Raw genomic sequence first — 24,666 nt, 5'->3', positions numbered from 1 at the left:
ATGAGATGATCAGGAACTTAGCTCACAATAAATACCACTGTTGCAGACTCTGAATTGCAATCCCTTTTTGTGAGTACTTTATTTGGGATATTTTCTCTTTTATTTATGAATTAATGTAGCATGTATATTAAAAGAGTAAGGTAAAATGTGTGCACGCTATTTATTGTAAAAAGTACAATACTTTATTAGTACTGCCGAAGTACTGAGGAACCTTTTATGTCCATCCCTTAAGGCCAACCATCATTGGGCGTGTGGGTGTGTGTGCGCGTGTTCGTTATTTTCTTGAACCAGCTGATGTATTTAAAACTGCAAAGAAGTAAGATTTATCCTGGCCTTTTGAGTGACATTAGCAAAAAGATACAAATTGAGAGATAATGAACATTTATTATTTTATAAGGTCATTTTTGGATCTTGCTGAGTAAATTTTAGTTGTGAAGGAATTCTGTTTTTCTTTTATCCAACAGGATGTACAGTTACCCAGCACGTGTACCCCCTCCTCCTCCAATTGCTCGCGCTGTGGTTCCCTCGAAACGTCAGCGTGTATCAGGAAACACCTCACGAAGGGGCAAAAGTGGCTTCAATTCTAAGAGTGGACAGCGAGGATCTTCTTCCAAGTCTGGAAAGTGTATGTATTATTGCAGCTTTGTGATTCTGCTATTTCTTAGGTGTTGAAATAGGGAAATTAATGCAGTTAGTTAATAACATTCAGGTTTTGTACAAATGGCCTAGTGTAATCAAAATAATGGAAGAGGAGAAGGTAGTAGTGATTAAGGGGCCAGTTATAATATTAGACTTTAGGAAGCTAGGCACTTGTAAATTTATGAAATGTATAAGTCAGTGAAACAGTACAAAAAATGCTTTCAAATATAATTGAGGTCTGTGGTGGGCCTACAGAAAAAAGTAAGAATACTGCTGCTAAGGGAGTAGCCACGTTAAATTTAGTTTTCAGCTACCGACTGAGAAAATGAGGAGCCCCATGACTGGGACAATATGGTCCTGGCTCCATTTCTCCCCAGCAGTCTCCTACTGGCTATTGACATATGGTTTAGTTGGAAATGTGTTTGGCTTCTGGTAGATTCTGCTAGAGTTGATTCTAATCTAGAGGTTTGTTTGTATTAAAGTGAAAGGAGATGACCTTCAAACCATTAAGAAGGAGTTGACCCAGATAAAACAAAAAGTGGATTCTCTACTGGAAAGCCTGGAAAAAATTGAGAAAGAACAGAGCAAACAAGGAGGTAAATGGTCTTGCCACTTGTTGGGTGTAAAGTTGGGTTAGTTACTAAGATAGTTGAAGGTATATGTTGGAATAGTGGGATATAAAGCAACTGAATATGAAACTTGGGGAATTTGAATTGGGAAGGGCATTTGTGCGGGAGGATTTAGATTTGTGCTGCAGTTCTGTGATCATTAGTGGGGATTGTCTACATCCTGTGGACATTACTTGCCCCTAGACAGACTTGTCCTTCTCATCCCCAGTAGAGATGAAGAATGATAAGTCAGAAGAGGAGCAGAGCAGCAGCTCCCTGAAGAAAGATGAGACTAATGTGAAGATGGAGTCTGAGGGGGGTGCAGATGACTCTGCTGAGGAGGGGGACCTACTGGATGATGATGATAATGAAGATCGGGGGGATGACCAGGTGAAAACCACGGGAAAGGAAAGAAAGAGGTGGTGGAGGGGGGAACAGGGACACATGGAGTGCCTCTAACTCCATCCTATTTGTGTCTGTTTCTCACAGCTGGAGTTGATCAAGGATGATGAAAAAGAGGCTGAGGAAGGAGAGGATGACAGAGACAGCGCCAATGGCGAGGATGACTCTTAAGCACATAGTGGGGTTTAGAAATCTTGTCCCATTATTTCTTTACCTAGGCGCTTGTCTAAGATCAAAATTTTCACCAGATCCTCTCCCCTAGTATCTTCTTCAGCACATGCTCACTGTTCTCCCCATCCTTATCCTTCCCATGTTCATTAATTCATATTGCCCTGCGCCTAGTCCCATTTTCACTTCCTTTGACGCTCCTAGTAGTTATGTTAAGTCTTACCCTGTAATTTTTGCTTTTAATTTTGATACCTCTTTATGACTTAACAATAAAAAGGATGTGTGGTTTTTACCAACTGTCTCCAAAATAATCTCTTGTTATGCAGGGAGTACAGTTTTTTCCATTCATACATGAGCTCAGTAGTTGCTTCCCTAACTGCAAAGGCAATCGCATTAGTTGAGTAGCACCTGAGAGCAGCTTTGAGTTAGAGGTATGTGTGTTATACCCCACATAAGAATGCTATGTGGGGCTGTTCAACACAAATGTAACAATGTATTTTTGTGAATGAGAGTTGGCATGTCAAATGCATCCTCTAGAAAAATAATTAGTGTAATAGTCTTAAGATTTGTTTTCTAAAGTTGATACTGTGGGTTATTTTTGTGAACAGCCTGATGTTTGGGACCCTTTTTTCTCAAATAAACAAGTCCTTATTAAACCAGGAATTTGGAGAAAAAAAAAAAACCCTGGTTTTTTATTTTTGTATTTTATAATTGTTTACTTCAAATTCTTTGTTTCGCAGCGGCCTCCACAAAAACCCTAGAATGTACTAGATATATTTTTCTTTGAATCATAGTCATTACTCATACCAACATACACTACTCAAATGATGTGTCATTGGGGTGGGTATTGCGTTAAGGAGACCGTAACTTGGATATAGAGTGGAGATTCTTGTGCAGAATGGCTTTTCTGTCCTAATGAAAAGGTTTGGCAACTACATTAAGCTTTTTCATTAATGTTTTGTGGTCCATTTGGCACTCTTCTTGACACTTTTTTGTTGTGTGCTAAATTGTTTTGTCCTTAAATAGAAGATGTTCAAACATGTCAAGATTTTTAGGAAAATTGAAACCACCGGAGAATGAAACCTGTTTTCTTTCTTTTATCATTTTAAGTACAATTTAGTGTCGCATTTACTTTCTGGGTTCTGAGTCTATACCTCCATGTTCTAAAAATGGGAAAGCCCTGTCATCCCTGTTCTTCTATAGTTTTTACCTTTCCCATGTGACTTGAGAACACTTATTTTAAATTACTTTAATCCATATAAATGATCTTTGTTCCCTTCCTCCATGTGATTACTTGCAGCGATTTTTAACCATGATGCTAATCAGCACCCAGACGTCTAAGGATAGATTTATTTAAAAAGCTTCTAGATTGTTATGCTTGCCTAGTTTTGAAAGGTCTCGTTTATTTGTTTTGTTTGTTTCCAGCAGAGCAGGACAAGAACTTGGTTAGTTTATAGACTATCAATCATCATTCACACAAAGCTTGGATTCCCCAGAAAGTTGCTGTTTCATAACATGCAGCAAAGGCATATATACCCAAACTATTATGAGCAGAAATACTGTCCTATTTATTAGGATCTCGTAAATCATTTTTATGTAACAAGTGACAAAGCAGAATAGAAGGAAGAGGCTGAACTATAGACTACCCTACCCCTTGGACCTCCCATAGAAAGTGGGTTTTGTGGGTTAATTTGGTCAAAAATACTTTTCTATCTGCCTTATTTTCTGATCTTACATGATTCCATGTTACACAAACTCTCTTTCAGCATTAATCCCAAAAAGAAAAGAATGCCTAGAAAGAGCCTGAGGTTCTAAGATGTTAATGAAACCCATCTAAGGTTATTATTATGTTAGCTATTAGTACTTAAAAGCTACACGACCAGGTAGGCCAGGTATGAAGGTGTCCTTTATGATTTCTTATGAAACCAAGTATTGAAAGAAACTAGAAAGCTTACAAAAATGGTCCTATAGTCTTAGAACAAGTATATAAACATATACATAAGGTTATTGGTAAAATGCCAAGAGATCGTAGTTTGTCTTGATGGGGATGAGTCCTTTCACACTCTAGCTTTCAAGTTATTAGGAATTAAATTTCCTCATGAAACGAAGAAGAATACTATAGATTTGTATAGTCCTAGAAATTCAGGCTGCTAGGCCAAAACTATAGAAAAGTAAACATGCATTGAAATAGCATATAGTTCTGTATTTTGCAATCTGATCAAATGCAGATACTACAAGCTTTTTTTTTTTTTAAAGCCATTGTCTTAACATTGATATAATGAAGGCCTATTGTCACTCTTAGATTATTAGCCCCAGGAAAGGAGATTGAAGTAGGCTCAAGAGAAATAGAGACAGAGTAAGCAGTGGGTTTAGTTGGCAGTGAAGGGTGAGGTTGAAAAGCTTGACAGTTTGGGTCAGCTAATTGTCAAGTTACCCAGAATTCCCTCTAAACAAGCTCAAAGACCAGGTCTTAAGCTATTCAGTGGAACTAAGATTTAAAAACCGTAAAATACAGTGATGTATTTTGTTGGGTACTTTAAAATTTAGAATGATGGTTTACCCATACACCAAGAAATGTAAGAAAATAGCCTGGACGTTTTTAGGAATATAGTTTCCAGCTAGGATTGGATGAAGAAAGTAGATGGCTTAAGGCCTTTGGAGCATTTCTGATGCTACATGATTTGTAATGGGGAAAAGTATATGGAGTTCCCTGGCAAAAAGTACTTTTCTAATTTGCTATTTCACCAGTGAAAGGAGCTAACTTAAAGCTATTGGATTGGAATGAATGTCAAATTCGGAATGTGTAGAGAGGTTCTCAATAGATTTCAGTTCAGATGTCACTCCAACCTCTAAAACCTGCAAGATTAGTAGTGATAGTACATATTTTTTAAAGCCTCTTGCAGAGGGAACTAGTTGTAACAGAATGGGAAAATGCAAACAAAGAACAACAGGATTATGGTAAATTGGAAGGGAATAACTGGAAGTCATGAGTATTGAGTATGTAATGGAAGGAAAGGAAGGGCTAGAACAAAAATAAGCTTCATTCCAGCTATACTGTAACTAAAATATCAGTAAAGGCATCTACTGATGACTTAGCAGTATGTTGATTCAGAAGAATAAGCTAGGAGAAGCAAAGCTCACATATAATATGCAAAGTAAAGAAACAACTGATAGGGACTGTGCACTTCACAAATACTGGTGGTTTTAGGTAACCTAGATGTGAAATGGTAGGGTGTGTTGTGAAGGTAATTGGGACATAGAAAATAGCCATATATTTAATGAGATCAGTTGAAAGCCCTATTCTGTTATGAGAGAATGTGGCTGACCTGTGACAGCACTGACTGACCATTCATGGACTATTTTATTTTTAGGAGAACCACAAGGCATCATCATTGATTGTGGCCTGGGAGAATGAAGGATTTAGCCATAGAAGTTGACCTTTTTATTTAATGTGAGGGAAATTCACCTGCACCACTGTCAAGTGGTGTTTGAGCTTCTGGTCCCTAGTTCAGGTCAGATTGACCAAGGAGATGCATTTCAGTTGAGTTTTACATGGATTAAAGACAAAGAGTACTGTGATAACTTGAAGCCAATTAATAATAGTAAGATATGACATGAGAGTACCCAGTAAATGAGCAACATATATGTATGTAACGGACTGGTAAGTAACTGTAAAGAACTTCACTTGCTTTATCAGTGTTACAGCTCATAGAGAGCATGTATTTATACTGTGGTGTTTGTGTGTTTAAGATTTTATTTGTTTATGAGAGACAGGCAGAGGCAGAGGGGGAAGCAGACTCCTCCCTGTGAGGGAGCCTAATATGGGATTCAGCCCAGGACCCCAGGATCATGACCTGAGCCTGAGCTCAACCACTGAGCTACTCAAACACCCTATTATGGTGTTTATTTGATGAAAAAGGAGCACTATATTGGAGAGTTTTTAGCATTTGGAAAGATGGTGGGATAAAGTAGTAATTGGACCAGCTAAATTGTACAGAAAAAGCTGGAATTTAGTTACATACCTGGCTGGGATGACAATTCCAGAAGTTTAAAGGGGAGACTATTATAGGAATGTTGGAAAATTCCATGTTTGGATTTTCATCAGATTAATCCTAAAAAAGTAAATGAGGCCTCCAAACAATATGCAGTTGCATTAGTAACTTTCAAATCCAAAATCTTAGTATCCCAATTACAAATAGCAGAACTTATGTAGAGAGTTGGAGTTAAGCCCTAGTGTGAGCTGGGGCAGGCCTCTTCCCTCCACCACTTAAGTCAGACTACGATAGAAAAGAGGGGTAGTGTAATGGGGTGAATGCCAAAAAGACAAAGCAGCTAACTGGGGGTAGAAGCCCAAGATTTTTAGGTGTCACACAAAGGAGAAGTTGAGGGAAATAAAATGTTCTACAGATTTGACAAAAATGGGCTTTTGCAAAACGACTCTTAAAAATCTTTCATAAACCTAAGGTAATGATTAAAAATAATTATTTGTATGTTAAATTAGTTGTCCAGTGGATCTCAACTTTGTGCATTAGAATTACTGAGGAAGCTTAAAATCCTGACACCCAGGTGTGTGCATTTTATACCAATTAAATCTCTGTTGTTGGGACTTTTAACATCCATAATTTTCAAGCCACAATAGTTTTTTAGTTTGCTAGCAACACAGGGAGCCCCCTGCACCAAGAGGCAAAAAGTATCTTGGAAGGGGGTATTAAGGCTTTCAGAGGCCGTGTCTGTGGCTAGGACTGGCTAGTAAGCAAGTTAGTCAAAGAAAGCTCGTGTCATATGTTAAGTGGGTTAAGACCAGTCCTTACAGTAAGAAAAAACATGGTGGTGACATTTAAAATGAAAGCATCTTGTGAAAGGGCAAGAATGTACCTGCCTTGAAATCTGGCCAAAGAACAGATCTGAAGGGAAGGTGCCCCGGTAGAGAGAAAAGGGGAGAAAAGCTACTGTTGCGAAAAGGGGAGAAAAGCTACTGTTGCGGGAGAACAGACAAAGTTTGTTCTCTGTGGTTAAAGACCTGTTAAAAGTAAGCCCCACCTCATCCACCCACCACTCTTACTAAACTGTTGCAGTGTCCAGTAGGACTTTGTGATGAAAGCGTTGACTAATTTTGTTAGCACTGTGGTTGCCGAACCAGATAGTGTGGCTGTCTTACTGGTTAGTGTAGTGCTACAAAATGCTGAGCAGTTACTAAAGTACAGATACTGATCTATTAGCTGTAATTTAGATGAACAAATGTGACTTCCCTAGGTGTGGCATGTCCTGAGTTCATTGAAAATATGTATTCTGGGCCCTAGATTCCAGCATCAAAGACTCTTAGGACATGGACGGTCCTTAGAGTATAGACCCTAACATTGAAGACTTGAGTAGTAGGAGGACATCTACAACTATAGGCATACCTGAGTCTACCTATCTAGGACTTTACATATGCATCCAAGAGTGATGCTGGGCAAGCATGTAACTGAGGTACTCTTAGTTGATTTTCACACAGTCCTATTACATACGTTTGGAAGGAATTCTAAGTCTCAAAGAGTCAGACGGAGTACCTTGTTGAAAGCCCCGTAGTTCTTCAATGGTAGAGCCAACATTGCAGTCTGGATTCATCCTGGATTTTGGACCTCAGGAGAGGAAATGGTATCTTTGAGCTTACATCCTAAATCCCAGAAAATGACAACTGTTTCCAAAGCACACAAAAACACTGGGATCCTAGCATCTCTCTGATTCTGTACACTGCATATTACAGTGGTTCATTAACCTAATGGCTGTAAACCTCATCTTGTAAAACGTCTAAGACCAGAAATGCTGTATCCTGCAGCATAGTTGGGCTTGGGAAGTGAAGCAAGGATGCAGAATGTAACCTCTCCCCATTTTCGAGGAATCCAGGGCCAGTTTTACAAACTGCTTCTATCTCGGACAACATCAGCTTTCCAGATTCCTCGCAAAGATCATTTGTCAGGATAATGGTCCGTTAGAAGCACCTGATGGGAAAGGGGTTCAGTGACACAGGTCACCTTGGCAGGCTTACACAAACTGCAATAATGAGTTTCTGGTGTGAATGTGGGACAGAAGTGACCAAAAAAGTTTGAGCCTGAGAATCTTAGTTGTGTTAAGTTCAGTGACGAGAACTCCTGTTTCCTCCTTGGTTAACAGCTTTACTAGTTCCCATCCAGACTTAGAAATCTATGGGCCATGAAGTTGAGGGCTGATCTGTTTTTTGCCTGTTCTGTCCCTGCCCTAAGGGATACTTGGGGGAGGTGTGAATAGGATCTGGAAGGCCTCTGGGGCTGCCAGGTGCCCGTCCAGCCCCCGGGGGAGCCCCTGATGGGAGCGCCTGGTGCTCCGGTTTGTCCTCCAGGGAAACCTGTCCTTTCCCAGGCGGTGTGTGGGCTCCACCGAAGCTGCCCCGCAGCAGCCGCCGGGCGCTCCCGGGTGCACGGAGCTCCCTCACCGGACCCACCACCCCGGCTTCCCGCTAGGTGTCCTGTCCAGCGCACGAGGAGCGGCCCTTCGGGCATCTCTCCACCCCCCCCCCGCCCCCGGGAGTGCATCGGCACCCCGACTTGCCCCGTCCCACCCGGGCACGGCCAGGTGGCTTCCCCCGCCCTCGGGGTTCCTCCCGCCGCGGGCCGCGGCCTTCACGCGGGTGCAGCCCGCTCTTCCCTCCGTGTCAGACCCTGGCGGGAGGGGTCTCCGGCTGGGGGCGTCCAAGGAGCTGGAGCTTGGCCGCCGCCGCGGGATGCCCGCCTGGTGGTGCCCTGGGGGTCCGTGGCCCCGCGGCCTGCCGCCGCCCACCAGCCTGTCCCGCACCCTCTCCCGGGGGTCCCGGGCACGCTTCAGCCGCGCCCGGCCCCGCGCAGGTTTCCTAGCAGCGCCGTGAAGCAGCCAGGCCTAGGCCGGCCCTTGCCCCCGCAGCTAGCGCCGCGTCCGCGCGGTTCTGTGGCTCCACAGGACCCAGAGCGGCCCGGGGGGGCCCGTGGCCTCCTGGGCGCCCTATCTTTCTCACTCCCCCCTCGGCCTGCCCCGCGCAGCCCCCTCTCCAGGGCGGACCTTCGCCAACTCCCGAACACAGACCCTGGCCCTTCCCGCCTGGAAGCCCTTGTGGCTGCACCCGCCTTAAGGCCAAGAAAACCTCTCCTCGCGGCACGTGGGCCTCCCGCGGGTCCTTGCCTCCGTCCAGCGGCTACCACGAGGCCCGTCCCTGTCCTTTCCCGACTTTTCTCTGGTGCCTCTCCCTCCCCTCGGCCGCCCCTCCACCCTGGCCCCCTCGGTGCCCTCGTGGACCCAAGGTCCACCCATAAGAGTTCAGCCCACGTGTTGCTTCCTCGAGGCTCCCCTCTTCCCGGGATCTGCGGGCTCCTCGGCAGCCCTGCTTGCAGCCACACTCAGCAGCTCGCAGGGTCCCTTACCAGAGTGAACTGAGAGCAGCAGCCCCATCTGCTACTGTTCACCCATACATCCCAAGTGTCGAAGGAACTGGCGGGAAAGGGAAAGGAAGGAGTAGGGCAGGGTTGGCCCCCGGGGAGGCAGTCGGAACCGCTGCACAGCACACCTGGCGCCACGCTGATATGCCTCGGGCCTGTCCCAAGGGGATGCGCTCCTGCACAGGAATTTCGGTGCCCCTGCTTTCACTGTAATGTTTCACGATCCATTCCCAGTGCCTCCAACAAGTCCCTAATAATCCATTTCTGACTGCCAGGGATGACAGAGATGGTGTATTAACCAAAAAAGATGGATGTGCTCGTTGAAATTCACCTCTTTGGGGGCACCTGGGAGGCTCAGTCGGTTAAGCATCTGCCTTCAGCTCGGGTCATGATCTTCGGGTCCTGGGATCGAGCCCCACATGGGCTCCGAGTAACCACTACTCTGACTTCTATCACAGATAGGTGTCCTCTGCTTGTGAACTGTATGTAGATGGAATAGTAAGTACTATTGGTGTTCGGGCTCCCCTTGGGAGGAACACTTGGACGTAGCTTACTGGGGCAATGATTCCAGGATTCAGGACTCCTGAGGAAGTGGAAGAGTGAGGCAGTTAAGAAAAAGCCGATAGAAAGGTGTGCTATGGAGATTGTGAAGGATGGGGGAACAGGAGGCTGGAATATTTACCCACTGGCTCCTGCTCCCCACTGGTGGAGGGATGCCACAGAGAGGTCCACTTCCCTGCAACTTCAGGCTTTAACTGATCTTAATCAGCTCTGGCAGCACTGAAGGACATTGGATTGTTTCTGATTTAAGATAATATTGCCATGAACAGTCTTGTACGTGTCTTCGGACAACAAATGTGCACATTTCTGTTGGGTGTGTATATAATCGTGTGGAGTCGTTGGGGCATAGGATATGTGTATATTCGGCTTTGATATTGCCAAACGCCTCTCCAAAGTGATTGTACTGATTTGTATTTTCAGTAGCTGTAAATGAACTTTTTAGTTGCTCCACATCCTTGTCTGCACTTGTTATTGTCAGTTCTTATAATTTGAGTTTTTTTTATTGAGTGTTTGAGTGTGTCTCATTTTTTTTGCTCTTCCTTAAATTTTTATTGTATGATTTGCATACAGAAAAGTGCATGAGTCAAGTGTACAGCTGTTACTTTTCGCACACTGAACATGCTCACAAAAATTAGCAAGAAATTAAGAATTGGAAAATCACCAGCACTGCAGCAGTCCCACGCATGCATGCCCTTTTCAGCCACTTACACCACCATCCCAAGGACATCTATTATCCTGACACCATAAATTCTTTTTGCCTGGTTTTGAACTTCAAATAAGTGAAATAATATGTAGTTTTTTATGTCTAGCTTCTTTGATTCAACATTATGTCTTTTCCAGCTCATCAATACTGTTGCATGTTGTAGTTTGGTCATTCATATGGTTGTAGAGTATTACATTATACAGATATACTGCAATTTATTCATTCTGTGAATAGGCATTTAGATTGTTTTCAGTTTTGGCTATTATGAATAAAGCTGCTATGAACATTCTAGAGCATGTCTTTTTTTTTGAGCAAATGTGTCCATTCCTGGGTATAAATCTAAGAATGAAATCCCTGGAATAAAGAATATTATGCCCTTGTGTACGTGCTATTTTCCAATTTTAGCCATTTTGGTAGGTATCTTACTGGTATCATATAAACATTTCTTAAGGGGCGCCTGGGTGGCTCAATTGGTTGAGTCCAACTCTGGATTTTGGCTCAAGTCATGATTTCAGGGTCATGGGATCATGCCCCACGACGCGCAACATGCTCAGTGCAGTATCTGCTTGAGATTCTCTCCCTCTACCCCTCCCCGACTTGTGCTTTCTCTACCCTGTAAAAGCAATAGATCTTTAAAAATATTTTTTAGAGAATTAGTTTCTTAATGGGATGTCTGGGTGGCTCAGAGGTTGAACATCCGCCTTTGGCTCAGGGTGTGATCCTGGAGATCCAGGATTGAGTCCCTGCATTGGGCTCCCTACATGGAGCCTGCTTCTCCCTCTGCCTGTGTCTCTACCGCTCTCCTCCTCTGTCTTGCATGACATGAATAAATAAAATCTTTAAAAAATTTGTATTTTTCTTAAAGTTCCCCCCCCCCCCCCCCCCGAGTGCCTGGGCAGCTCAGTCAATTACGCGTCTGCCTTTGGCTCAGGTCATGATCTCCGAGTCCCAGGATGGAGCCCTGCATCGGGCTGTCTGCCCAGCGCGGAGTCGGCCCCTCCTCAGCTCAGGCTCTCTCTCTCCACTCCCCCTCTCTCAAATAAATAAAATATTTTTTAAAAATGTTTTTTCTTTCCTTTTTAAAAAATCAGCCTCTAGGGGAGCCTGGCTGGCTCAGTCAGAAGAGCATAAGACTCTTGATCTCAGGATTGTGAGTTCGATCTCCATGTTGGATGTAGAGATTACCTAAATAAATAAAACTTTTTAAAAAAGTAAGCTTGTAATGTTGGAGTAACATGAGATTTTCACAAAACTGCAAAGACAGCACAGAAAGTATGTAAGTGATGAATCACCGAGTTCTACTCCTGAAACCAATGTTTCACTGAACTAACTAGAATTTAGGTAAAAAATGAATAAATAAAAATGCAAAGCCCATCATTAAAAAAAAAGAAACCGTAAAGTACAGCTGCTTGTCCTTGCGTTCTGCCTGCTTCTGCGGCCCATTAGTTGAGATTAAGGAGGCAGCCATGGTTGGAGACTCCGGCCCCCGCCCCCGGTACCGAGCCCCCCCTCCCTGAGCCCCGCCCCCGGCCCTGAGCCCCGCCCCCGGCCCTGAGCCTCGCCCCCGGGCCCTGAGCTCCGCCCTTAGCCCCGCTCCCGGCCCTGACCACCCCGCCCTTGGGTCCTGAGCCCCGCCCTGAGCCCCACCCCCGGGTCCTGGCCCCGCCCCTGCGCCTTGAGCCCTGTCCCCGTCCAGACCCTCCCCCCACCCTGAGCCCTGCCCCCCGTCCTGAGCCCAACCCCCGGTCCTGACCCCTGGGTCCTGAGCCCCGCCCCCGGTCCTGGCCCCGCCCCCGGTCCTGGCCCCGCCCGGTCCTGACCCCCGCCCTGAGCCCCGCCCCCGCGTCCTGACACCAGAGCCCCGCTTGGCCCTCCGCCCGGCCCGCGCCCCTCGCCGCCTGCCGCCCTGGCACGGGCTCCCTCCCGCTCAGACACGAAGCCCAGACGGCGCCTGGGCAGCTGCTCCGGCCCAGGTCTTGACCAGGTCAGGCCCGGGTCGTGGCCCCGCTCGGCCGCCCGCGCCCCCAGCGCCCCGCTCTTGCTCTCTCTCTGACAAAGAGAGAAAGAAAAATGGGAAAAAATCAAAAACAAAAAACTGCAGGCCTTCTCGGGATTTCGTCACTTTCCACGTTCACGCCTGTGCGCGTGCGTTTCTGCACCGTCTTGCCACACCGGGGCCTCGGCCGCCACGGTCCCCGCCCCCGCGCCTGCCACCGGCCTCACGCGCGGAAACCGCCGATGGCCTCGTTGGCACGTGGTCTGGCGCTTTCAGGAGGTCCTGCAAGTGGCATCACGCAGTGCGTGGCCTCTGCAGAGGGAGAAGCCGGCGCCCTGAGCCCCCCAGGCCGTCACGGTGACCGTGCTGTGCTCCTTCCCCCGCCGTGGGTGTCCCCCGTGGTTCACCCACTGCCTCGTCGAAGGACACCTGGGAGGTCTCTCCCTTGAGGCCGTTGCCGTACAGCTGCTGTGAACCCGTGGGCGCCAGCAGGACAGACGCTGTCGCTTCCCTGGGGTAAGGGCCCGGGAAGGCGCGGCCACGGGGGACCGGCCTGCGAAGATACGCTTGATTTTATGAGGAATTGTCACACTATTTCCCAGAGCTGCCGTGTTACTGTACATTCCCATCAGCACGAACAAGCGGTCCAGCTTCTCTGTACTCTTGGCAAGCTTTGCTATCGTCCCTAGTTGTTGTGTGTTTTCTTTTTTTTTTTAAGATTTATTTTTATGTATTTATGACAGAGAGAGAGAGAGAGAGAGAGAGAGAGAGAGAGATGCAGGCAGAGGGAGAAGCAGGCTCCATGCAGGGAGCCCGACGTGGGACTTGATCTAGGGTCTCCAGGATCACACCCTGGGCTGCAGGCGGCGCTAAACCGCTGCGCCACCGGGGCTGCCCTGTTGTGTGTTTTCTTAAATGTGATCTCTACACCTGATGCGGGGCTCAGACCCGTAGCCCTGAGTTCTCCACTGACTGAGCCAGCCACGTGCACTCGGATTGTGACGAGTTTTTATTTTCACTTTTTTAATAGGGATGAAAGTGGGGATCCGTTTCTTTTGTGTGTGTGTGTGTGTGTGTGTGTGTGTGTGTTTAAGATTTATTTAGAGAGAGGCAGAGACCCAGGCAGAGGGAGAAGTAGGATCCTGCAGGGAGCCCGACGTGGAACTCGATCCCGGGTCTCCAGGGTCACGCCCTAGGCCAAAGGCGGGCGCTAAACCGCTGAGCCACGGGATCCCCTTTTTGTAGGTTTTGTTTGCGTTATTTGCGTTTCCCTAATGGCTAGTGACACTAATCATCTTTTCACGTGGTCTTTCCGCCACTTGGTGAACTGTCCATGCCTTTGTCCATGTTATGATTGGGTTTTTTTTAAAGTAAGCTCTTTGCCCAACATGGGACTTGAACTCATGACCTCAAGATTCTCAAGACCAAGAGTCAAACACTCTACTGAGTGAGCCAGCCAGCTGCCCCTATAATTGGATTTTTTTTAAAACTGCTGGATCTTGAGGGGATCCACTTTGTTGGGTGTAGAGCTTACTTCAAAACAAAACAAAACGAAACAAAACACTGCTGAGGTTTGAAAGTTCTTTATATATTCTAAATACAGATCTTTTGTCAAATAGCTTACAAATATTTCCTCTCTTTCTGTAGCTTGTCCTTTCATCTTGACAGATCTTTTGTAGAACAAATGTTTTTAATTTTCATGAAGTCCAATTTATCCATTTTTGTCTTTTAATTTTTTTAAAGATGTATGTATGTATGTATGTATGTATGTATGTATTTATTTATGATAGGTACAGAGAGAGAGAGAAGAGAGAGGCAGAGACACAGGCAGAGGGAGAAGCAGGCTCCATGCAGGGAGCCCCACCTGGCACTGGATCCCGGGACCCCAGAATGCACCTTGAGCCAAAAGCAGGCACCAAACCACTGAGCCACCCAGGGATCCCCTCTCCATTTTTGTCTTTTACGGATCATGTTTTTAGTGTCATTTCTAATAACTCGTTACTAAGAACTAGGTGATGATTTTCTGATCATCAAAATCATCACCTGATGATTTTCTCCTATATTTTCTCTGAGTTTTATAGTTTTATCTTTTACATTTAAATCTATGATCCATTTTAAGTTATTTTTTGTATAAGATGTAGGGTTAGATTTTTTTTTTAAGATTTATTTACTTATTCACGAGAGACACACGGAAAGAGGCAGAGACACAGGCAGAGGGAGAAGAAGGCTCCTCGCAGGGAGCCCGACATGGGACTCGATCCTGGATCCTGGGATCACGCCCTGAGCCGAGGGCAGATGCTCAACCGCTGAGCCACCCGGCCGTCCTTAGAATGGTTTTTAAAATTTATTTTTACCTATGGCTGCTCAATTGCTCCAGCACCATTTGTTGAAAAGGCTATCCTACCAGTGAATGGCTTTTATACCTTTGTCAAAGTCAATTGGCCATACTTGTGTGAGTTCAATTTTGGGTTCTCTATTTTGTTCCATTGATCAATGTATTTATCCACCTGTCCACACCATATTTTTGTTAACTGTAGCAATATAGTCTTAAAGTTGGATAGAATGATTTCTTCTACTTTGTTCTTTTACTTTTGTATCTTGATCTTGTATCTTGCAACCTCAGTGAACTCTAAGAGTTTTGTCGCTTGGTTGGCTGGTAGCTCAGCTGAGAAAGGAGTTTTGTAGATCCATCTGCCTAGACAGTCATGTCACCTGCAAAGAGGGATAGTTACATATCTTCCTTTCCAATATGTATGCTTTTTGTTTTCTTTTCTTGCATTCTTGCACTGGTTAGGATTTCCAGTAAAATGATGTATAAGGGTGGTAAGAGCAGATACCCTTGCTTTTTCCCCATTTTTAAAGGGAAAAGTATGCAGTCTTTTACCATAAGTATGATGTTAGCTGCAGGTTTCCTCAGGTCAGGGTAATTCTCTTCTATTCCTAACTTTCTGAGAGGTTTGTTTGTTTTTTTTTCCCGCATGAATGAGTGTTGAATTTTGTCAAGTGCTTTTATCAATTGGTATTATTGTGTGACTTTCTTCTTTGGCCTATTAATATGGTGGATTCTATGGACTGCTTTCCAAATGTTGAACAAATCTTGCATCCTTAGAGTCAACCCTGTTTAGTCGTGGCACATAATTCTTTTCATATACATAGTTAGACTCTATATGCTAATATTTGGTTGCAGACTTCAGTGTCTAAATTCATGAATGGGGGGGATCCCTGGGTGGATCAGTGCTTTGGTGCCTGCCTTTGGCCCAGGGCGCGATCCTTGAGTCCCAGGATCGAGTCCCGCGTCGGGGTCCTGGTGTGGAGCCTGCCTCTCCGTCCTCCTGTGTCTCTGCCTCTCTGCCTCTCTCTTTCTCTCTCTACATCTATCATGAATAAATAAATAAATAAATCTTTAAAAAAAAATAAATTCATGAATGGGTTTTTTGTTTGTTTTTGTTTTCATTTTAGTGTGCTCTTGTTCTGGTTTTTGGTTTGGTTTGATTTTTCATGGTAATACTGGTACCATTAAATAATTTGGAAAGGTTTCCTTTTCTTTTCTTGAAGAGATTATGTAGAATTAGTGTAATTCTTTTTTTTTTAAGATTTTATTTATTTATTCATGACAGACACAGAGAGAAAGAGAAATGCAGAGACACAGGCAGAGGGAGAATCAGGCGCCATGCAGGGAGCCCGACGTGGGACTCGATCCCGGGTCTCCAGTATCACACCCCGGGCCGAAGGTGGCGCTAAACCACTGGTGGTGTAATTCTTTTTTAAACATTTGGTACAACTATCCACTGAAACCATCTATACCTAGAGATTATTTTTAAGACTAAGACCTCAGTTCCTATTATCTATTTTGTATTGAATGATTTTAGTAGTTTTTATTTTTTAGGAATTAATCCATCTTATCAAAGTTGTTGAATTTATGTGGGTAGAATTGTTTGACCTATGCTCTTATTATCCTTTTTTTTTCTATGTTCTTATTATTCTTTTAATGCCTGTGGGCTCTGTAGTGATATCTACTGTTTCATTCTTGATATTAGTAACTTCTCTATTTTTTCTTTGTCAGTCTTGCTGGAGGTTTATCAAGATTGTTGATCCATTCAAAGAGCCACATTTTGTTCAGTTTTTTCTATTTTTCTAATTTCAATTTAATTTTTTTCCTGCTCTTATCTTTTTTATTCTCTTTCTGCTTGCTTTAGGTTTGCTTTGCTCTTTTTGTAGTTTTCTTTTTCTTTTTTTCCTCTTGTGGTTTCTTAAGATATAAGCATTTAGAGCTATAAATTTATTTTTCTGCTCTGCTTCAGCTGTATCTCACAAATTTTGATATGTTGTAATTTAATTTATTTTTTATTCAGTTTAATGTAATTTAGATTCCCCTTGGAACTTGCTTGTTCTCCCATAAGTTATTTAGATTTGTATTGCTTAATATTCAAGTATTTGCATATTTTCCTACTTCCTATTCTGTTTTTGATTTCTAGTTTGTTGCCGTTATGATCAGAGGACATAATCTGTATTATTTCTTTTTTTTTAACTTTTTAAAAAAATTTTTAAAAATTTATTTATGATAGTCACACAGAGAGAGAGAGAGAGGCAGAGACACAGGCAGAGAGAGAAGCAGGCTCCATGCACCGGGAGCCCGACGTGGGATTCAATCCCAGGTCTCTAGGATCGCTCCCTGGGCCAAAGGCAGGCGCCAAACTGCTGCGCCACCCAGAGATTCCCTTATTTTGATTATATATATATATATATATATATATATATATATATATATATATATATTTATTTATATGTATATTTAAGATTTGTATTTATTTATTCATGAGAGACACCAAAAGAGAGAGAGACACACACAGGCAGAGGGAGAAGCAGGCTCCCTGTGGGGAGCCCGATGTGGGACTCGATCCTGGATCCCGGGACCACACCCTGAGCCAAAGGCAGACGCTCAACCACTGAGCCACCCAGGCGCCCCCGATTATATATATTTTTAAGATTTTATTTATTTTTTGAGAGAAAGAGAAGACAAGCAGAAGGGAGGGGCAGAGGGAGAAGCAGGCTACTCACTGAACAGGGAGCCCAACTCAAGGCTAAATCACAGGACCCTGAGATCATGACCTGAGCCGAAGGCAGCCATTTAACTGAGTGAACAACCCAGGTGCCCCTCGATTATTTTAAAGTTGCTGAAGTTGTTTTGTGACCTAGGATATGGTCCATTTTGGTGAATGTCCCATGGATGCTTAAAAAGTATCTGTATTCTGCTGTGTTGTTTACTGGAGTCCTGTATAAATTTCAAAAGATCCTGTTAGTTGACAGTGTTGTACAGATATTCCATATCTTTTTTTTTTTAAGTAGCCTCAGGTCCAACTTGGGTCTTAAACTCATGACCCTGAGATCAAGAGTCACATGCTCTACCAGCTGAGCCAGCCAGGTGCCCCTCAATATCTTTGTTTATAATCTAGTAGTTACATACATTGTTTAGAGAGGCATATTGAAGTTTCCAACTATGATCGTGGATTTATCTACTTCTTTCAGTTCTTTTTTTTTTTAAGATTTTTAAATTTATTTATTCATGAGAGACACAGGGAGAGAGAGGGGCAGAGACATAGGCAGAGGGAGAAGCAGGCTCCACACAGGGAGCCTGATGTGGGACTTGATCCTGGGTCTCCAGGATCACGCCCTGGGCCAAAAGCAGGTGCTAAACAGCTGAGCCACCCAGGGATCCCTACTTCTTTCAGTTCTATCAGTTTTTGCTTTATGTATTTGAACCTCTATTGTTTGGTGCATACATATTTAGAACTTAGAGCTAACACTAACAAATGGCAAATGGGAAAAATAAAACTTAAGGCATTCTCAGGAAAATATTATTTCAAGATGAAGTTGAGAATGACAGCAAATTTTGTTAAGACTTTAGAAAGATCAGGGATCCCTGGGTGGCGCAGCGGTTTAGCGCCTGCCTTTGGCCCAGGGCGCGATCCTGGAGACCCGGGATCGAATCCCACATCGGGCTCCCGGTGCATGGAGCCTGCTTCTCCCTCTGCCTGTGTCTCTGCCTCTCTCTCTCTGTGTGACTATCATAAATTAATAAAAAAATTAAAAAAAAAAAAAGACTTTAGAAAGATCCAAGGTGAAAAAAAAAAAAAAAAGAAAGAAAGAAAGATCCAAGGTGCTACCTCAGAGAGTGGTCCAGCCAAACAACAGGGCTTCTAGAAAGCTTAAGGGTATTGTTGTCCCTCAGCAGTCCCAACAGAGGCTCAAGATACAGAGTTATCTCAAAGACATGTATTAATGTGATTTTTTTCTAGCAGACAAATCCTAGAAAATTCAGAGAAGACTCTCAAGTTTCTAAGAGAATTATAGTGGCAGAAACACTACCAGCTTTAATGATTAGCCAGTAAGAAATAAAAGGAAGAGTTTTGATCCCCAGACTTCTCTAGACAGGAAGCAAACTGGGAAAACTACTCAGCTACAAACACAACATAGCTTTCATATAAAATAAAGAGATCAGTGGGCAGGACCATGATCACAGAGGTGGGGCCAAGAGCCACAGAGAATTATTTCCAGGACTTGAATCCTAATCAAGGAATTGCCAACAAGTGCCTGACTAGTTTCAGAATTTCTATGGCTCAATGACTTTTGCGTGCCTACCTTCCCCATCCACCCATTTTTATTCTATAGTGGTTATCCCATACCTATCCTGCCATTGTATGTTGTGAGCACAGAAGCCAGATGCAACTTGTGTGTTTAGCTCATCAGTCTAATAATTGGGTGGACTTGTACTGGAGAAATGCTATGTAACTATCCCTAATGATTTTTATCCATACCTGTACCTGATTTAGGTGATGTGATCATGGACTTGAGCTGATACTAACAGGATGTGACTGTGGAGGGCGTTGGCAGGGTGTGAGCATATTTTGCATGTAAGGTAGACATGAATCACTGAGGGCCAGAGGGCAGGCTGTGATAGCCAGTCTTCAAGATGGCACCCAAGATTTTCGCCTCCTGGTTTTGATACAATTATTGTAGTCCACTCCCACAGTGAATAGGGCTGACTTGTGTAACCAATAGGATATTGTGGAAATTATAGTATGTCACTTCAAAAGAGTATAAGATAATAAATGTTTATTGATTTAAATTACTAAATTGGGGATGCCTGGGTGGTTCAGTGGTTGAGTGTCTGCCTTTAGCTCAGGGTGTGATCCCAGGATCTAGGATTGAGTCCCACATCGGGCTCCTTGCAGGGAGCCTATTTCTTCCTCTGCCTGTGTCTCTGCCTCTCTCTCTGTATCTCTCATGAAAAAATAAATAAAATTTATTTGTAGGAGGATTTATTGTATGGCAGTAGAGAACTAATCCAGTGACTAATTAATTATTTAAATATCATTATGAACATGGGGCCCCTGGGTGGCTCAGTAGGTTAAGCGTCTGACTCTTGGTTTCCACTCAGGTCATGATCTCAGGGCTATGAAATCAAGCCCTGTGTCGGATTCCACACTGAGCTTGGAGTCTGCTTAAGACTCTCTCTCTCCTTCTCCCTCTGCCCCCCTGCTTGTGCTCTCTCACACGCTCTCTCTCTCTCTCTCTCTCTCTCTCTCAAATAATTAACAAGTCTTTTAAAAAATACATCATTACGGGGATCCCTGGGTGGCTCAGTGTTTAAGCGCCTGCCTTCAGCCCAGGGCATGATTCTGGGGTCCCGGGATCAAATCCCACATCAGGCTCCCTGGATGGAGCCTGCTTCTCCCTCTGCATGGGTCTCTGCCTCTCTCTCCCTGTGTCTCTCATGAATAAATAAATAAAATCTTAAAGAATTTATATATATATCATTATGAACTCATGGGTTTAAGCACATTTGAAAGACTTAAATATCATTGTTAAATATTTAAAGATAGCTACTAATAGAAATACAAGAATCAGTAGAAGGGGAAAAAAAGCACATTGAAAAACAAAGGAAATATAATCCAAAGGGAAATAGAAATAAGGTCAGAGAATGGGAGATGGAAGCAAATCGGGAAAAGTATGATAAATGGAAAAAATGAAAGTGAGATGTAAAAATAAATTCAGTATGTATCAAAAAAGCTCCCCAAATTGAAAAAAAAAAAGCACCAAAAGCCAAAATCATTTTTTAAAAGGTTTTATTTATTTATTTATTTATGAGCGACACAGAGAGAGAGAAGCAGAGACATAGGCAGAGGGAGAAGCAGGCTCCACGCAGGAAGCTTGATGTGGGGCTCGATCCTGGGCCTCCAGATCACGACCTGAGCTGAAGGCAGATGCCCAACTGCTGAGCCACCCAAGCGTCCCCCCAAAACCAAAATCTCACCAACATAAAATGGAGATACTCTGATTGGCTAAAAGAGAAAATTCCAAATATATGATGTTTACAAAAAGCCACACCTAACACTTATAGTGTTTGTCCTCAAAATGAGATTTTAGTGAGTAACAAGCTAACAGACACAAATAAGGACGCAGATTCCTTCACCATCAATAAAGGAGATGAGAAATTACCTGAATAATGATACCTGCATAGAGAAGACACAGCAGCACACTATCAATGGGACAATTATCCCCGGCCTTCAGGTCTCCACTAAGGTATTCGGCTGCCTCTGATAGCATCTGATGAGGGTGAGGCTCTTGTCCCACTCTTCACAAAGTTGCCTTTCATGGGGTTTGTTTGATTTTTGCCTAGTCCGAACCAGTCTTTCTTTTTTTTTTTTTTTTTTTTCGAACCAGTCTTTCTAATAAAGCCTCAGAGCATCCCTGAATGCTTACATTGTGTTACAGTGTGTGACAAGGTACATCTGAAATCAGTTTTCCGGCCATATCATCATCCTAGAGAAACCCAGGTTTCAGGTCTCTTTGGGGAAATTCTGTACACATAATGGCACAGAAAAGTTGAAAATAAAAGGTTAAGAGTAAAGGGGTGGAGAAGGCTCTAGCATGCTAGTGGTAATCAATAAAACCGGGGCAACAGTATTGCTATCAGAAAAAGATTTCAGAGCAAAAGATGTCAGCAGGCATAAGGAAAATGATTCTAGGCGCACCTGGCTGGCTCAGTTGGTTAAGCTTCTGCCTTCTGCTCGGGTCATGATCCCAGGGTCTTGGGATCGAGCCCCGCATCGGGCTCCCCACATGGAGCCTGCTTCTCCCTCTTCCGCTGCCTTTCCCTCTACTTGTGTGTGCGCTCTCTCTGTCAAATAAATAAATAAAATCTTTTTTTAAAAAAGAAAGTAATTTTATAATGAGAAGTGGGTACATTTATCAAGAGAACATAACAATCTCACCAGTTTATTTGCTTAATCAAGGACCTTCGAAATACCTGAAGCAAAAAGTAAACGTCTGTAAGGAGAAATAAACAAACTCACAATTACAGTTAGAGACTCGTTATACTCCCCCTTCAATGCTTGATGGGACAAGTAGGTGGAAAATCAGAAAGAATACAGTAGACGAGAACAACACTCTCAAGCAACGTGACCTAACTGGTGATTCTGGAACACTCTACCCAAGGAGAGCAGAATATACATTCTTTTTAAGTGAACATGGAGCATTCACCAAGATGGAACATATCTGGGTCATAAAACAAGTCTCGATAAATTCACAAGCATTCAAGTCATATGAAGGATGTTCTTCGACCACAAGCTATTAAATTAGAAATCAACAACAGAAAGATTCCTAGAAAATCCCCATGTATTTGGAAACCAAGTATATGGCTTTAATCTTGCTCTGGTCTGGGGCAGGAGGTCCTAGGTGCACGCGGGCTATCTGGCACACAGGGAAGAAGAGCTACGAGAACCTGGCTTTTCAGCGGAGCAGAAATACAGATAGTCATTAGGTAAGAGTTAAGTTTCGGTTGAAGGGGGGGCAGTTCTTTGGGGCCAATGATGACTGGGACCTCGTGTGGACCCGTTCTCCCCATTCCCAGCTTGCCGGTCACCTTATTGGTCCTCGGGATAGAGGCCCTTGGAGATGCTCGGCTGGCAGCAGTTAAAGGGTCTCCCTGGGGCTGATTATTCTTTTTCCTTGGCCGCTCAGCCCTGAGCGGTGAACATGTGGCCCTCGGGCCGCGGCCGCGCAGGGGAGCGCCCTCTGCCCCAGGACACACCGCGTCCCACGCAGAGGTCAAGGTCAGTGCGGTCTCTGGTCCTTGGGCCCCACGCAGCGGCTTGGTCGCTAGTGCTGTCCTGCTGGGGGCCCGGCCGGGGCCTGGAGCAGGAGCTTTGCCGCCAGTCGCAGGCGACCCTGGGGCCTGATGACGTGCCCCAGCGCAGGCCTGGCAGCCTTTGAAGGAGGAGGCTCTCCGGTTCGACTGCCATCACGTAGGGTCCAGATCTCTGGAAATTGTCAGCTCGCGGGAGACACTCGGGTAGACACTCGGGGAAGAAGAGCAGGGCCGGGAGCACCGCCTGCTCCCCGGCTGCTCTCCCAGGAGCGGAGAGTTGTACCAGGTTAGAAACCGGTATTGGTACGTGGTGGGGGAGGCCCGGGTGCGGCTGCAGGGAGCCCGGCTCGCTGGTTCTCCAAGGGCGGCCCCCCTGTTCCAGAGTCACTGATGTGGGGGCCTGGGGCTAGGCCCACTGGGCCGGACCCTCTGAGGTTGGGACCTGGGGCGGCGCAGGTGAGAAGCTCTGGGGCCCACCTTGGGGGCAACTTCATGCTTGAGGACCGTCGCTGGGGTCACTGCTGCTCAAAGAGAGGCGCCGGCTGCTTCCTTCGACCGCTGTCTCCCTCAACGCCCCCCACCATGGGGAGGAGGCCTGGGGGCTCCGTGACCCCAGAGCCCGGGGTGACCCGGGGGCCCGGGCGCAGAGCAGCCAGCGGAGTGGAAAGGAGTGTGGTGCTCGGCGGCGGCCCCCAGCCTTGTTCCCTCCCGCCGGGGACATGCCGGGCCCCGCGGCAGAGCCCTGCCTGGCCCTGGCCCCGGGGCCTCGAGTCCGGGGTGGTCCTGCTCCCTGGGAAGGCCTCGAGGCTTCGCGAAGGATGCTCCCAAGAGCAGGGGCTCCCCGGCTCCTCTCGGTCCCACCAGTCACCGTCTGGCCACAGCCCGGACCCGAGCACCCGAGCGCTTAGCCGCGGCCTGGCCCACGGGGAGCTTTACCGCGGAGCCCGTGGAGCAGCCTGCACCCCCGGAACACCAGGATCCCCCAGCGCTGTTCACAAGCCCCGGCTCAGGATCCGGGCCTCTGTCAGTGTTGTCTGGGTTGCCTGCCAACGTCTGTCATGGTTTCACTTGGACATACTCGGTTCTGCACTAGGTCTCTATCCCCAGCGAGGGTCCTCAGCGGCGCTCTGAACCTGCTGTGCACATAGGCCCACCGGGCCGGCTTCTGACACCGCTGAACTGGAGGGGAAGCAGCGCCCGAGGGCACAGGGCAAGTCAGGGCCAGGTCCCTGCTGGGAGCCGGGCAGCCCCCCAGCCCACGGCTTCACACCGACTAGGCCCCGGGAGCCCGCGCCCTAAGGCCGCCCCGGGCATCTCCGCAGGGGAGCTCGGCCCTCGGAGGCGCAACAGGTGTTTCCCCCGTGGCTCTTCCATCCCGCGGGCTTCCTAAATTGCGGACACACCGCATCGACCTCCTTCCGGGTGTTCACCCGCAGCGCAGCGCAGCGATGCCTACACCAACCAAACCAGCGGCTTGAGCCCCAGCTCCTGAGCTGCGCTTCCCGGTGCTCCTGGTGCTCCGGGTGCTCTTGATGGTCTCGATGCTCCTGGTGCTCTCGATACTCCCGGCGCTCCTGATACTCCACATGCCCCTGGTGCTCCCAGTGCTCTTGGTGCTCCCGGTGCACCCGGGCACGCGCATCCTCAGTCCGTGGGAACCAGGTCACACTCACCTGACCCAGCGAGGGCGCTGCTCTGCACACAGCCCGGCCTCCCTCCCGAGGGGCCTGTCCTGCCTGGACCTCGGCTTCTGCTCCTCAGTCGCCCGGCACACCGTGGCGACCTTCTGGGCTGAGAGCAGGTGACCGCCTACTTGGGCTGCGTGGCCCGGATGTCCTCCTAGGCAGGTTCGCCCGCAGTGAGCGCCGTCAGTGCCCCTGGCCTCGGACCACCACGTGCGGGCGCTCTCCCCTCCCTCTCATCCCCTTCTCCCCCTCTCTCTCCTCTCCGTTTCTCTCCCCTCGCTCTCCCCTGAAGCCCCTGACCTATCCACACAGTGCATCTCCATCCCCGGC

The 24,666-nt window shown here is 46.0% G+C and overlaps 1 protein-coding gene across 20 annotated transcripts in view; it reads left to right on the top strand.

Moving 5' to 3' along the window:
- HNRNPC (heterogeneous nuclear ribonucleoprotein C) overlaps positions 1 to 2,109 on the top strand; it is a 58,545-nt gene extending 56,436 nt beyond the window's left edge. For 14 of the 20 annotated variants that reach the window (XM_035699457.2, XM_025439427.3, XM_049094554.1 and 11 more), the window contains 4 exons: positions 465 to 625; positions 1,122 to 1,235; positions 1,477 to 1,637; positions 1,737 to 2,109. In XM_035699457.2, the coding sequence (XP_035555350.1) occupies positions 465 to 625; positions 1,122 to 1,235; positions 1,477 to 1,637; positions 1,737 to 1,820 (520 nt within the window). In that variant the 3' untranslated portion in view covers positions 1,821 to 2,109. The remainder of the gene's footprint in view (positions 1 to 464; positions 626 to 1,121; positions 1,236 to 1,476; positions 1,638 to 1,736) is intronic. The other 6 variants (XM_035699460.2, XM_035699455.2, XM_049094557.1 and 3 more) reach the window with 2 other exon arrangements.
- Positions 2,110 to 24,666: the final 22,557 nt, after the last annotated feature.

The sequence above is a fragment of the Canis lupus genome, chromosome 15, assembly GCF_003254725.2.
Source record: "Canis lupus dingo isolate Sandy chromosome 15, ASM325472v2, whole genome shotgun sequence".
Taxonomy (NCBI): Eukaryota; Metazoa; Chordata; class Mammalia; order Carnivora; family Canidae; genus Canis; species Canis lupus.
Note: the sequence above shows the minus strand (reverse complement) of the source record. Positions and strands in the feature narration are given on the sequence as shown.